The sequence below is a fragment of the Dermacentor andersoni genome, chromosome 8, assembly GCF_023375885.2.
Source record: "Dermacentor andersoni chromosome 8, qqDerAnde1_hic_scaffold, whole genome shotgun sequence".
NCBI lineage: Eukaryota > Metazoa > Arthropoda > Arachnida > Ixodida > Ixodidae > Dermacentor > Dermacentor andersoni.
The window spans coordinates 22,503,198-22,518,897 of NC_092821.1; the positions used below are offsets into that span (position 1 = coordinate 22,503,198).

The following is a 15,700-nucleotide window of genomic DNA, read 5'->3' on the forward strand; positions in this document are numbered from 1 at the left end:
CCGCGAGTAACACGAAAGACCAAAAAGAAACATGAGTTGAAAGAGTGACTTGAGTAGCATAGCAGCAATGCGTTGAGTAATTTTGAAGTAGTTAAGATGGTGACAAGGAGTCTGCGGTGCAATGTATGGGGTGACTGGAAGGCAGCGGCATGGTCTTTCAAGGGGCATTAGCCCCAGTCGCTCAACGTAGGTGTCGTTACGGCGGTATCCAGAAATGGCGATACCCTGGGTTCAGGCGCCGAAAAAGGCATATTGACGTCTGGGACTTGGGAATGTGTTGGTGAGGATGTTTCAAAAAATATATAAAAAAGGAAAACAGAGGGAGGGAACTCAAGCCGGGATAACAATTAGGAGGGTGACGTGCGCAGAAGCTGGCGTGGGCAAGTGTTCATGGGAAAAGGCGGTCGTACAGTTGATATAAACGTAAAAACCTGAAAGAGTATATTAAATTGAGTAGTAGGCAGGAAAAAAATAATTTTTCCGAAATAGAGGAGTAGGTGAGGTTAAGAATTAAGGTTAGCTGGTGGCATAATGTGTTTTGTGTCTTGGTTGATGATATGAGAATTTCAGATTTAAGTTACCACTCTTAAAGATTCTACGTTGCCACATGCCCAATTAATTCCCGTCGGGTGTAGGCAATTAAACTTATGTATGAGGTATGATTCCGTATATTTCCTTTCACGAGGTGAACGGAAATTTGTTTGTACAATATAGAGCCTTGCTTTGTCCAATATATGACAATGTTCATTAAAGTGGCTGGCTACTGCTTTAGGTAAATTGTGTTTTGTGTCCGTGCGGTGACCGTTAAGTCTTGTATGAATTTGTTGTCCAGTTTCACCTATGTGTTGTTTTGTGTTGTTTGCTACAAGCGGCGCATTCTAGACAGTACATTACGTTGCTTGATGTGCAGGTGAAAGCCGAAGTTACCTAGTGTGCGTAATTCGACGCTGTACTTTTTACTGTAGTAGTAGATTGAATATGTTTGCATGTAGAGCATCTGGGGCGGCAACAGGGATTGGTTCCCAACTTCCTCTTTGTGTTTAGTTTGGCGTGTACAAGAACATCTTTAAAATTAGTGCTGCGTCTGTAGGCTACTCTGGGAAGGTCGGGAAACATCTTATTAAGTTTCTTGTTGCTGGTGAGAATTGGGTAGTATTTACTGAGGATGGTATTCACCTTTGGGAGTGCGTTTGAGAATTTAGTAGTAAGAAGAGGCGTTGTAGTTCTTGTGATCCTCGGGCGGGGCTTGAGGACCTCGGCTCGATCAAGTTTTGTTGCAGCGGTAGGCTATTTGAAGGTCACTGTTTGGGTGGTTCCTGTTTTATAGGGTTTCATTAAGGCGATCAAGTCTATCTATGCAGTCTTGGTATTCAAAGCAAATTCAACGTAGTCGTGTGGCATGGCCTTTAAAGATGCCTTGTTTGCAATGTCTGGGACGGTGGCTCGTATATTCTAGGTGCTGTTGTTTGTCGAAAGTTTTCCTATACAGCGTTGTCTTTAGCGCCCCATTGTCAATGTATATTGTTGTGTCCAGGAAGTTTATACGCTCAGTTGAGGATTCTCATGTGAATATTACTGTTGGGTGAAAAGAGTTTAGAAATGCTACATATTTATCTAGACTATCGTGACCATGTCCCCATAATGTGAATATGTCGTCTGTGTACCATAGGTATGTGTGGGGCTTGTCAGTGCAGCGCGATAGGAAATCTATTTCTAGAATCCCCATAACTATGCTCGCGTAGGTTGGTGCAAAAGGCGTACCCATTCTTGTGCCATGTATCTGTATGTATTAACTCTCCTCAAATTCGAAGTAGTTATGTGTTAGAACTAATTCAAGGAGATACAAGTAGACTTCAGTAGAGTGCTGTGCATTGTGTTTAGACAGCGTTTGTTTTATGGAAGATAAACCATCAGGGATTGGAATGTTGGTGTACAGGGCCGTGACGTAGTGTTGGGAGAATTGAAAGACAATGCCTTGAAAGACCATGAAAGACCCCCTCGAGAATTGAAAGACCCCCTTGAAAGACCATGCCGCTGCCTTCCAGTCACCCCATACAATGCACTACAGACTCCTTGTCGCCACCTTAACTACTTCATAATTACTCGACGCATTGCTGCTATGCAACTCAAGTCACTCCTCCAAATCATGTTTTTTTTTTCTTTTGTGTTAGTCGCGCACTGACCACCTGACCGGCTCTTCTGCCACAAAAACATGCCGCCAACGACACCCCTGAATGCTCCCTAATCTCTCGCTTCCCTAACGCCCTCCCATGCCCCCTTCTTTCTTCTTTTTATTCTTGCTCTTTCTCTCTTTTTTTCCCTCTTGGTGTCACCCGCGGCTTATTTTCTCCTTATCTTTCTTTTCTTTTCTCCCCGCCTTCCCACTCTCCCGCTCTTGTCCCCTCGTCTTGGGAACGAAGCTCACAGACGCCAGGTGACAACGCTCATTACCTCTGAAGTCTCTCCCTTCATAACCAACCGCCACCGACAAACACCGCACGTGACGTCACTGCACTAAGCCTTTAAAACTAACATGCCGAGGATGACGAGGCCGCCTTTGACGACGATAGCTCCTACTATCGAAACGTTGGCCAGCCTTTCTGAGGCACCTTATCCCTGTTTACAAACGTTATACCATAGTGCCCTGAAGTATATTTAGATAAGCATCTGCGTAGCCCGAAGGCAACGGTAGTCGTTTCACTGTCTTCAATTCGCCCTTCTTGCAAAGGGCTGCATCAGTGGGAAGAGTTTCAACCCAAAGAGTTAACAGCACCAAAGGTATCATCAGACGAAAGGCCTTCGAAAACGTCCAAGAAATGCTGTGGCCGTGCGAGTTGCGGAGACCTGTACCATCCGTCAACGTCGTGTTCTATGCCCTTACGAATGTGTGTTGTCACTTTCATTCTTCCTGTAGTGATCGTCAGCCTCAGCTCCCTCGGTCACCAAGTTTGGTCGAGAAACCAGAAAACCGTATATTATTACTATTTTAAGGGTAGACGCTGTAATTTCGAGAGTGCTGCAACGTATATCCTTTCGTCTCTTGAAATAATTAGGAACGCACGGTGTTACGATCGGCCTGCAGGGGTACTGCTCTACAAACCTTACAACTGGATGCCAGCGGTGAGACCGTCCCACAACTCTAATAACTGGATGGCAGTGGTGAGACAGACTTTGCGACGTGGTGCTGTATCTGCGGTGAGTGCTTGGTTCTTGCTTTGACTATCTAGGTTTCATTTCGTGGTTGTTCTGTTTAAAACAGTAGGGAAGCTGGATTGTCTATTGTTAGCTAGCTCGTGTTTTCCTAGGTAGGTTTAGCAAGGCAGTAAACCAGCAATCATGGAGTTAAGGAGACTGCTGAGGCACAAATTGTTGATTGTTGTGAGATGATTTAAGGCATTTCAAGGGTGCAGTTGTTGCGGAGAGCACAGCCGTATTCTTGCTCGCCAGCCATTCTCTTCCTGCCCAGTGGTTGTCATCACTGCCAGTCGAGATTTTCTGGGCCATGGAGGAGCTGTTACGATGGGCCTGCAGGGATACTGCTCTACAAACCTTACAACTGGATGCCAGCGGTGAGATGGTCTTACAACTCTAATAACGGCTAACTCATGCCAACGAATGTTGAGCTCCACGCATAGAGTTTCGGCAGAGAAGGTTTCATACAAGTCATATTTTTGGACTATCTAATGCTGAAAATAACAACTGCAAAACAAGTCAGGTTAGACCCCACGAACGAACGACTTTAGTCCCTGATTGCCTCCATCAATTGAGTAAATAACAGAAGCAGCGTACAACTGCTCGGCGTTCGAGCTTTATGGCAGCCGATGTTCACAGTGAGCATACACCTATTCTGTTGTTATCTACAGGCATAGCGTTTAGGGCCACAATAGAACGAAATAAAACCAAAACGGAAGACAAAAACAATCAAGTGCCTGATTTTTCTTGGCTTCTGTCTTGTACCGTCTTTTTTTTTTATTGGGGCGCTAAAATGCACGGTCCGAATTCACTAAGCTGCAATGTTCGTACGCAATCTTTTAGCCGAAATGTTCTTACGCTAAGGTAAATGTGTAACAAAGTGGCAGCACATTTAACTTACGGCGTTGTATGAGAGCGAGGAAAGAACAAATCTCGGATTAAACGCCAAGAAATTGAAAGAGTGCGGTCCACTGATAGCATGATCGCACATCATGCATACGTACGTAGTAGAGGCTATATTCTTACGGCTCCCAAATCACTGCACACCCCTATTCAACAGCTCCCTTTTACGGGCGTCTGTTACAACGGCGACAATCGCCACCCCGCTCGACCGTTCACCGAACCACCGTCAAAACAACTGCAGTGCAAGTGCTACGCATTATTCTCGCAGTTCTGCAAGAGACAGGACTGATGGACACATCGCGACATACTTGGCGCAGAATGAAACACTCAGTCGGAGCAATTGCCGGCCAGGTCTGCCAGGCTAACCCCGCCCGAATACATCACCGGCACCACCACCACCGTAACACAAAGCGTCTAAGCGTCATTATTTCGATGCTAATTACGGAAATTGAAAAAAGAGCATCATGTATAGTTCGTATGGCCTCAAGGCAAAGGGCCCAGCACTTTTACGTTCACCGGTACGGTATGTGATTGCGCTGCACAAGGTTGCAGGTGCGGTTCTAACGCCGCGCGTAGGCTCACTATTAGCTCCCTCGGCAGCCGGTACCGTCTATCGACGATGTCATCGAACGCCAACCAACGACGTAACGCACGCTCCCTTCGCATAAGCACCCCGTTGACGGCACAAAGAAGCCATGAAAGCATCCCTAAAAAATAAATGCGAAAGAAGCCGTGGCTACCGATCCCACTAAATTATGACAGAAAACTTCGCTACTTAACATCCACGACAACGAAGTTTCGCGGCCTATCACATTTTTACATCGCATCAGCGTTCATCGCTTCTTCTTGGCTTCTCCTCAGCTGATAAAACACTATAATGCCTAGCACCAGGCCAAGATCTTGTTTAGCATGTTCAGGCGGCCGCTTCCCGACAGAGGCGAAATGCACAATGGCGCGTACATATCAATTTTGGAGACCGGTAATAAAGTATAGTCTGGTGATGTAATGGCCCATGGCCCTTAACTACGCTGTCTGTCACAGCCAAAGTGGCACCTCACAGAAGTGAAGGCCAATCGGTCAACATCACCACAATGATCGGCGCCAACATCTCCACTAATTTACCAGCCTCATAAGAACGCTCGTTCAAGTGTACGTCACAACACTGCACAGCACCGTACACGAAGCACATAACGGTGCAGCCTTCCAGCTGGTTTCGAATCAAATCGATTCAAGTCGTCGATCTTGAGACACTGACGTACTTGCTTTGGAGCAATCACTGCACATCTAGTACGAAGTCAAGGTTCTGGTTGTGGTATCCAAGTGGCATCTGAAGCCATAGGCGCGGACACCAGGAGGACTCCGAGGCCCTAGCCTCCCCTCCTCGGACTTCTATTAAGGCCAGTTGATTCATAGCTGAAAAGTTTGACAAGCAGCGCAAGAAACACGGACAAAGAAGACACAAGTACACAGGACGGGCTCAAACTTCCAAGTTTATTCCCGAAGCCGTTCATTGCAGGAACTGCGGGTGTAAATCAGTGTTCGAAAGCACGATTCTTTTTAGAATATTGTCATATAGGATAGAAAAGGAAGTATATGAGGCTTATTGCATTGCCAGATGCACAAAAAGATGCGTTAGTATGCCATCAGTGTCCTTCACGAAAAAAGAACTTTGTTGCTTGGATGGAAACGAGAAACACTGATTGTTATGTATGTGCGTGGTACATCCGAGCATTTTGTTGTAAAGGTTTCCTTGCAATCTGTCAACTTTAGTTAGGGGTCTGTTGAGCGGCAATTCTTCGCACCCTTGCTTTGCTTAGGTTATTTTCGAGATACTGCGCACGAACGTTTTTGAATAGAAAAGTTCGATTTAGCTGGTCTTAGTTCTTTGGCAGTTGGTAGTTCCAAGGTTATGAAACTTTTGTTAACGGCAAAAATGGTACCCTGTAGAAACTTGTGGGGCACGTGCTGATGCTGTGCATTCATAAGCGTCTGTAACCGCTTCTTGAATACAGTAGGAAGTTTGTGCCCGTCCTGTCTACTTGTCTTCTTTGTCCGTGTTTTTTGAGCTGCTTGTCAAGGTTTCCGTACTGCGATTGATGAAGTGTATCGAGGGGGACGAGCTCACGAACGCCTGGGAAAAGGTATGTCACGAGCAGAAAGAAATGAAGAGCAGGGGCACGAGATGAAAGAAAGCGCGGAGGGAAAGTATTGCCAGAGTAAGAGGGAACAAAGGCAGGCAAAAATTCAGCTTGAGAGAAAAAAACGAAAGCAAATGAGATTATCGTGCAGTGCGAACGCGGCGCCGTCAGAAACGGAAACCCGGAAAATTACGAGTTTGCTTCAGCCGTACAATATAGGCGATTACATCGGGCTCTACGTGGTTAGGTTTGAAGGCATTGATGAGAAGCAATTATTTCACCTGGACACATGGCCGGAGCGGTTGCTTACGTTGCTGCTGGGAAAAGCCTCGCATGTCGTAACCCGACTGAGCGCAGCCGACATTGGCGTGTACAGTTCAGTGAAGGCAAGTTTGCACGAAAAATTCAGGCTCTCCGCAGAGGAATTTCGGAGGAGATTTCGAGAGGAAAGAAAGAAGCCTAATGAAAGCTTTGTCCAGCTTGCGTGTCGCTTGAAGGATAATTTTACAGAGTGAGTGAAAGGAGCGGGAGCGGATAACGTCAGTAAATTAGCATATTTAATCTGGTTAGAGCAGTTTGACGAGACCCTGACGGATAATGTGCGCCTTTAGCTTAGGTACAGGCCTGAAGGGATGACTGTAAAGAGTGCAGCACAGCTGGCCGATTAGTATGTGGCAAGCCGTGGCGTCAGGCCACAGAACAGTAGCGCCCAGTACTATGAAAAGCCTGCCCCGCGGCCACAATCTTGCGCTCAGGGGCAGCAAACCAAAAAAAAAGGAGGATTAAACAGCTATAGCTCCAGTGACGTACGTAGTTAAGCCGGAGAAGAAAATCTTTCCGATTTCCCCGGCCGAAATTCAGGAAGAGGGTCAGGCGCTGAGTTACGACGCTGAACCAAGTGCAATAGATGAGGATGAAACGGCTGGATCCTCAGACGTAGTTAAACCGGAGGAGGAAATCTTTCCGATTTCCCCAATCTAAATTCAGGAAGAGGCTCAGGCTGAGGAACCGCCAACGGGAAGAAAGAAAAGCACTCGAAAAGTAGCACCAGTTAGTGTGCTAAGACAAAGAGGCGTCGCAGAGTCAGGATTGCGGCAGAGATGGCAACGCGGCCGAATAAAGAGAAAACCACTAAAACCTGTGGGGAGCATAGTGAAAGAAGTTGAATGGCACGTTAGTCGTTTGGAATGTTTCCAGTCAGAGCTCGCCCGAGCCGCCAGTGTAGGAAGGAAAGAAAAAGACGTTTGGCGCGGAGGAGGACAAAAGCCCGGGGGCGAGTACGTTCACTGTCGAGTTCTTTGACACAGGAGAGCGCGGCGGTAAAGCGACGCGAAGTGGTCATACCAAGCAGTGAATTCGTAGTGCAGTGCCTAGAAGACATGTTACGTCAGTATGCTAAAGTGTCGGGGATCTGCAGCAAGCGGAGTGTCCTCGTGCCCTTTGCGTTCCTTGGTTGACAAGGTTGACAAGCCGAGCTTTCAGACCGCGCCCCCCTCGAGTACGGCTTAAAGAGGTCACGCCACCATCGGCTATTCGGAATGAATAACGGCGAAACAGGTTTTGTGGAAACAAAAATTTGTTTGTTTCTTAATTTTTAGTCTTAGGTTTGACGTTTTGGGATCTCCAAGAATAGAGATCGTTTCGCTAGGCAAGTTTTGAGCTTTATTAAGATTGTTTATTTTAGAAGCGTCTCGACATTCTGAAAGAGTTGTTTTGCGCACGCATAAATTTTTGAAGCTTTGTTTTCTCAATGTGGCGTTCTTTCATCTTAAGCTGTGCGTGCGTGCGTGCGTGCGTGTGTGTGCGTGCGTGCGTGCGTGTGTGTGCGTGTGTGTGTGTGTGTGTGTGTGTGTGTGTGTGTGTGTGTGTGTGTGTGTGTGTGTGTGTGTGTGTGTGTGTGTGTGTGTGTGTGTGTGTGTGTGTGTGTGTGTGTGTGTGTGTGTGTGTGTGTGTGTGTGTGCGTGCGCACACACACCGACTGTTGACACGTCAACAAGAGCCACCTCTACCTGAACCTATTGATGGCCAACGAATGCTACCATGGCAACAGGTTCGACCTCGGATTCCCACATCGCTACGTGCTTGCGCCATACGTAGGGGGGAAGGTGCAACATAGGAGGCGCAGTTCAGAGGGACGGTGTGATATCATGGGCGGCATTTCGCGACCGATTCGGCTATTGTGATTGACCGCGACACAGTCATCAGACTGCCTAGTCTAGTCTCCCAGGGAAGACGATGATATTAAAAGCGGATAGCTTTGGTGCAGCGCAGGGTGCGCTGACGTGTCCTGATGTGAACTCAGATGTTTAATATGCTCTTACATGGAATGGGCTTCCGTATCTGGATCCAGTGTAGATAGTGTAAAATAAGCCCTTTTTCCTTCATTCCTACTACCGGAAGTATTCATCGATCGGCTTGGTGAATTCCTGGTCCGAACTCCACTTAGAGCCGCAACAATAGGCATAATTACGCTGGTAAGACACCTACTCTTCTATCGTAGAAATGTGTGCTTACGTCGGCAGCTGAGGCGGCTGTTTAGGTTTTGTGAATAGACTTACGCCTACTATTGGCGCAAGTACTGCAGTTCGCACCTTTTCTACCTTTGCATACACACCCTTTTTCGACTTCTGTGCTCGTCTTTGCAGCGGCCGGCATCGCAAACCTGCTGATCTTATGAACAGGTTTAGCTTTGTAAATACGCTTTCTCGTACTATTTTTCTTACGCCAAAATTTGTTCATAAGTTCGCTGAGTGAATTCCGTCCTATGCTTCCACTTCCAAATCAACGAGCCCAACAAGAAGTTTTGCTCTTCTCGTTTCTACCGAACATCCGTTCACCTCGTTATCGGCGCCCCGAGGGTCCGCGGTCGACTTGCGCTTGGCGGCAGCGAAGACGTCTTCGACGGTAGGCGTGAAGGCGACCGGAGCGCCGAACGTGGTCGCCCCATCGGGCTCGCTCTCGAAGGCGTCCCCCTTGGGCAGAATTGTAGATGGCGCCACCGTGGGTGAGCCCGTGCGCTGCTTCTCCGACTGTATTACTTGCGGCGCGTCCTGTAAGGAGCGTCATGTGTGCAGCAATAGGCTGAATAAAGTGAGGGTAAATGTGAAGATGGCGGCATTAGCCATCAAGAGTTCTCCAACAAAGGATGTCTCAAGCTGGAGCCAACATCTTTATAAGGGCACCAAATAGCTCCAGCCTGAGGCATTCCTTGTTCAACCTGGCAAGTCTCCTTGTCGAAACATTTGCTCTAGCCCGAGACCTACATTCTCTCTTCGACCACCCTCGACCAACAATACGCCAATACATTTGGCAACCCACGGCAAGGCAACAAATTCACATTCAAAGAAAGAGAATATAGTGTGCACCCTGCAAGGTAGCATGAACAGTATTATGTTTACTTGAATTAAATGCAGATTTTCTTTCTAGGTACTTTATTTTGATCCCCATGCTATAACTGGAAAGTATGGTTCCTCAGAGAGAATAATAATTTGGAGCTCACACAGTTTTCCTCCTTTATGTCCGTTAAAACTGCCCTGGTTGCTACACTGCCAGTCCTGTCTGCAATTACATATTAGTGTTTCGAGTGTGCATCCAGATTCAGCAGAATAGTTAGGCTTTTTCCTCAGAATGTGTTTGATACGCATGGACATTATTCCGAAAATACTCTACTTGGGAGATGTTACTAGAAAATGCCTTATAATACCGAAAATTATTCAGACCACGACTAGCGACGTTCCTTCTGGTCAGCTCAGTCAAATATCTTCAAGATAATTCATGACATAACGAACGATCAGATAACCCTAAAGGCCTACTGCTATGGTTCTCTGTTCCTCACACACTCGCTGCGCACTTGCAATCTATTTCATATCGTATTCGTGTGAGCAACTATTGGCAAGCGTCACGCTGTGATGGCGCATGTTGAAACTTCTGAAGCAAAACATTACATTTGGTAGTTTGTTTGTTTCAATTTTTTCTGCTTCTAGAAAACGAATTCCAGAGCTGTCCATTCTTAATCATTCGACAGTACTTCCTTTCACTACGAAATTTTCATATACCTTCAGACTATTACAGATCTAAGGGGCGGAACAGAGCTGCGTCCCTGCTGAGGATCATGTCCGAGTCATACAGACATGCTACTCGAAGTGACGGGGATATGCCTCACCTCGTTCTCGATCCGTTCCTATTCCAGTCCGACATACTCTTAACGAGAAATACTGGCACCAAGCTTTTTATCTTTCTTTTTTTACCGTAATGGCTAGATGCTTGTTACGAACGAAGCGCGGCCTGCGCTATGTCCAAACTGTCGAACCACAATCGGGTTTATTGTTGATTGTTGCTATATAGTGTTTAACATTTCTGGGTGCGAAGAACGTACAATTGTCTTTGTCGCAGCATCCTTTCTGCCCTGAAATCTGCGGGAAGTATCAGTTTTGCCGAGTTATACCGTTTCTTTGATAAACTGAGCTAACCAGAAGCTGCAACACCTTTTATTTGTGAATCTTTGGCTTGATTGCAGTCGCAACACAAAGTCAACTCAAGCTATACAGACATCAGCGCAAGTTGACGGAACTCTCGATCGTTTTAACTATTGAAATAAAATAACAAACGTTGGCGTCAGGGGCGTCATTTTATACCAGGTATCCTGGTTCGTACACAGAAGTTCCAGGAGGGGGGACACCGAACATGTGGTCCTTTGTTCTAAGAATTTCTGTGTTCAAGGCGAGCTGATATACAACAGCATTCGCCAACACCCACACCTCTCCCGTGGTCAGGGGCCAGCCCATCCCCCGAAATAAATTCCTAGCTACGCTGCTTGTTCACATTACACCGAGTCACCAAACAGGTGAGACACATGTCGGTACTAAAAGTGACGACAGGCGTAAAGTTAGAAACACATACTATCAGCATAAATTCTGACGTAAACAATTCTGAAGCTATACCATTGGATTTTTCGTTTCCAGGTTCACCTCTGTTTCAAACAGTTGCACTATTAGGACTGTGAAGCATACACTTGAGACTACTCTATCCTTACGAACCAGCAACGACCGATTACGCGTTGCACTTCCATGTAATTACCTATAACAAGCATTGTGATCACTATTTTATTTCCTGTTCGCCTTTGAATTAAAGTCATTTTTCACTGAACTGAAAAATGATTTCCTCTGCATCAATAAATTACCGTTCTACAACACCAAAAACACCACTCTTGCAGCGACAAGACGTTTGGTAAGCCAGAAAAAGCGCAAGTACGAAATACGGGTGGCGACGCCTACTTAGTTCCCACACCTGGAGGCTGTGACGTCATGGATTTTGATCGCACCTTCTAGGGCCTACTAATTATATATAGCGGTACAGATTGACTACATTGTGTTCTAAAGGAACCAAATATGAAAGACGGCAAGTTTCGGGAACCTTTATTCAGGCAACGCGGCCCAAATGCGATAACATACTTTAGAATCTCTGACGTCACGCTGACGTGCCAGTGCTGGGGTTCCGGCGCGAAATTCAAATACTGATAATTGGACCTTCACTTTCTCTTCTATTAATCAAACAATTTTTCTGAAATGACTGCCTGCAGGGTTCTCAAACAACGATTCATTAGTCTAAACTGATTTATTGTTTCGCTTTAGTGTAACTTTAATGTTGACGATACGTTAAACACTGCGTGTGTTCTGGGCACGACTATCCAACAGCCCCCAACACGTTCGCGAGAAGTTTCAAAAGTCTGGGCAGACACCGTTCCTGCGCCCGGTCGTCCTACACAATGTGGCTTTATACGCGCACCTGCGTTTCCCGCCTAATCTGGCTGATGACGGCGAAGCCACGGTGGGTACGTACCACGTGGTCCTGCCCCCTGTCTGCCGTCGACAAATCGCCCGTGGCTACCATGTGCGTGGCGCCCAGTGCGACAGCGACCACGGCGAGGGTGGCCGTCAGCGCCATCAGCGCCAGGCACAGCGTGGAACCCCAGGCCACCTCCGCTGGGGCCGGGCCCTCCGAGCTTCCCTCGCTGCTCACCGACGTCGTCAGCAGGGAGTCCGATCCGCTGTTGCTCACCGTGAACGGCACAGGCGATGCCGGTCGGGCTGCAGGGCACGAGTAACCGGCAGTTTTACCTTGTCAGTAAGTGTATTACCTTTCACGGAATTTCAGGTTACTGGATACGTATACCCGCGAGCAGCTTAAGGTGCCTGACTGTCCTCCTAACTCAACGCTCTGTGCAGGGTGGTGACAACCGCGTCGTTCGCTACGGCGCGTGCCATGTCCGAGCCCTATCTGCAGTACCGCGCACCTAGCGCGATGATGCGAGACGTGAAGACAAGGTCTTCTAAGCCGACATCAAAGGGATTTGGCGTATCTGCAACGTCGGTCTCTTGTAACCACTCCTGTAATCAATCATCTAGGTGACTTTTACCTGTGGTATGCACATGACAATAGTATTAAATGATACCACGTCATGCCGGAATATGTCGCAAGAGTGAGCACCTAAGGTTATAATAAGAAAGGAGTGTAAGCAGCCATAAACAGGGTCGGATGTGAGTATCTGTGTCGCTGCAGCCTTTGTCATGCCGCCGCCAAGTGCCATCGCACTTAACTGCCGCGTCCTCCACAAGATGACGCGGAGTGCCCGAGTTGGTGGCGGAATGTAGCAATAATGAAACATAGGGCACTTTGAGGTAGCAAAAAAACATGAGTGGGTGCGCGGAATCTGGAAAGGTGTCATGGTGCCAGCGCTGACGCCCGCAAATGCCATTCCGTCCACAAAATAGGATGCATTGTCGGGGTTAGAGTTCAGCGAATATCGGCGGACCGGTTGGCTTTGGGAGCCTACGGCAAAACCACAATGAAGGCAGTACAAGGGGACATGGGTTGGGCCTTGTTTGAAGTCAGAGAAGCGCAGAGTAAAATTATTCTTGAATAAAGGCTCGGAAACATGTAATAAAATTAATGGGTGGCTAAAGTGCACAAGCATCTGTATTTAAACAGCGTGGACACAGAATGGAGGAAGAGGTCAGGAAATTAGGCAACCAAGTAAATGGTAATTGAAAGTGTACCGGAGCAAATATTCGGTTGAAAACATACCGGAGCAAATACTCACATTTGTATGAGGCATGAGTATGCTGCAGCAAAAATCCGGAAACCACACAGCACATACTAATAGCATGCTAAGGGATTCACGCAGCGAGACCAGTACGTAATATACAACTTCCAGAAGTACTTGTTTTATTGTAGACGGAAGTACCAAACGGTCAGCACTCGAGATAAGCAATCGACTTTTAGAGTATTGGTAGGAAAACATCAGGGAAGAGACCGGATCTATTACAGGCATAGGCAACGGTACAAGGTAGATAGATAAGATTAAAGAGATGTCTACAATAATGCTAGCAGGAAAAACATTGATAACATTACCACACCTGAGTAACTCAAGCAGGCTAGGTGACGATTTGCCCCCGCGCCGTTTCGAAGGGAATGCCCATGAATCATTATCATCTGTGAAATTAAGATTGAAATTTGGCGCTACAAAATCAGGTCTCGCGGTATTCTCTGAAAACAGTGAACAGACGGTGCCAATAGTGGGCCACGAAATAACTCAGGTAAAAGAATCCAAATACCTTGGTGGATGACAAACGTAAGCAATAGAAGTGTGGAAACACGGATGACTAATCCGAGGGAACCTAACCACTTCTTATGGATTTTGAATACGAAAGCATCAACGTCCAACTGAACGCCGCTCAGCGGTCCTTCGAGTTTTGCACTGTGAGTAATGTTTGCAAGATTTGCTTCGGGGTATGCTATATTTTTTTTTACACTTTCTACGTTCGCACTGTATTAGGTGGTCGAGTACATTAAGCTCATAGAAGCATAGGTGCAGTGCGCATGCACACGTTCTGCTACGGCAGAATGCGGCGCCTGATGAACTCTGCAGCGCAAGCAAACCTCGACAGAGCAGAGCAGGCGAAACGGAACACCTGCTGTCGCAATAGCGCGCCAGGTATTGCGTGAGGGGAGAGAGCATCGCTGTGACGTGCCTCCGCATCTTCGCTCGTTTTGCTGCGTTCTTCCGCTCCCTTGCTTCGTCTACGGTACACTGGCGTGGACGGCCATATTTGCTACTGCCGAAGTTGCTGCCGCCGACAATCCGCCTCTTTCATGGCGCGACGGCGCATGCGCCCTGCCCTAACTGATTAGTCGCGAAACGTTTTGGAAGAGTCGCGCGTGTGGCCGCGTGCCGGGAAGTCCCCTGAAAAAAAAAAAGCGCTCAGACGCGCGCTGCCTCAAGCACTCGTGCCGTGTACCGCATTGAAACTACTGGTAGCTCGACGTCGGTGCGGTGCCGAAAACGTGCGTAGCGTAAGACCGCAACTCCACAAGAGAAAGCGGCCAGGCCATCGTCCGAGTTGTCCGGACTGCACTGTGAGCCAGGTAGTTGCCGCCTTTCATGAATGGTTCGCTAATTTAAGGAAACGCCCCTGCGTTACACTTGGGCGACACTTAAGTACATCACGTTGCTGACGAAGTCGCTTTGCAGCGTCGGTCCTCACTTGCTGGTGGTGGCAGCGCGTTCCTGACTGCACGTACTCGTAAGGCGCGGCAACACTGGGTCGATACGAGACCAACAAGACGCTCACTCCAATGATTGACCGACTATTGTGCGTCACTGAAACCTTTTTATCATACCAGGTCGACAACGACGCAACCGACGAGCGCGAGTTGTACTGCGACAGGCTTTCTTGTCGAAGGCACATGCAAAATCAGCATGCCGACCATCGTTCGACCGAACCCCGCGCGATCGGCAGTCGAACCGACAACACAATAAGGACAACGTCTTCGATTGTATAAGTAATTAGCCGTACTCAAAATGAGTCAAGCACGCCTACCGAGTTGAAATGCACAAGCGTTCACCCTCTCAAGCCGTGCCCACGAAGTTTGAGCCAATGTCGATCCTGTTCAGCGAAAGATTAACCTCGCGCCGTCCAGTTCGTGCACTCGCTACCGGCGGATCTGAACTGAAATGTAAGCAGTTAGGTCGAACTAAACTACTTTTATAGTTAAATTCTAGCCTTAGCGATTGGAAATCGGCTAGACTTCACTTCGCACGATGCGTACATAATAAGCGATAAGCGACGAGACAGCGCTGTGCCAACGTGTGTACGTCACCTTACCTCTAGGCTGTCGGCCGCATTCGCTGCGTATATGGGTGGGCCTGTACGTGTTCCTTTTCGGACATATTTCTCAATTTCAGAGATACACTGTTTGCCTGTGCGTCAAGCGGCAAACAAGAGACGCTGTATTCGGTATACAGCAGCATAAACAACCGCCTCGTTCTTTTATACCAACGTCGTGTGAGCGATGGCATTCGCGCGTTTGCGTGAGAGAACAACATGGCCTACAAATGAGCACTTATGCGAGCACAGTTTTCTCTAATAATGCTCTATATGACGCTAAAACTGTAAGTATGATGGAGT

At 47.5% G+C, this 15,700-nt stretch overlaps 1 protein-coding gene across 1 annotated transcript in view; it reads right to left on the minus strand.

Moving 5' to 3' along the window:
- LOC129383590 (uncharacterized) overlaps positions 1-15,700 on the minus strand; it is a 52,584-nt gene that overhangs the window by 12,392 nt on the left and 24,492 nt on the right. Inside the window, exons 2-3 of the mRNA XM_055068216.2 lie at positions 12,072-12,319; positions 9,071-9,283 (exon numbers count right to left, since the gene is read on the minus strand). Of these exons, the coding sequence (XP_054924191.2) occupies positions 9,071-9,283; positions 12,072-12,319 (461 nt within the window). The remainder of the gene's footprint in view (positions 1-9,070; positions 9,284-12,071; positions 12,320-15,700) is intronic.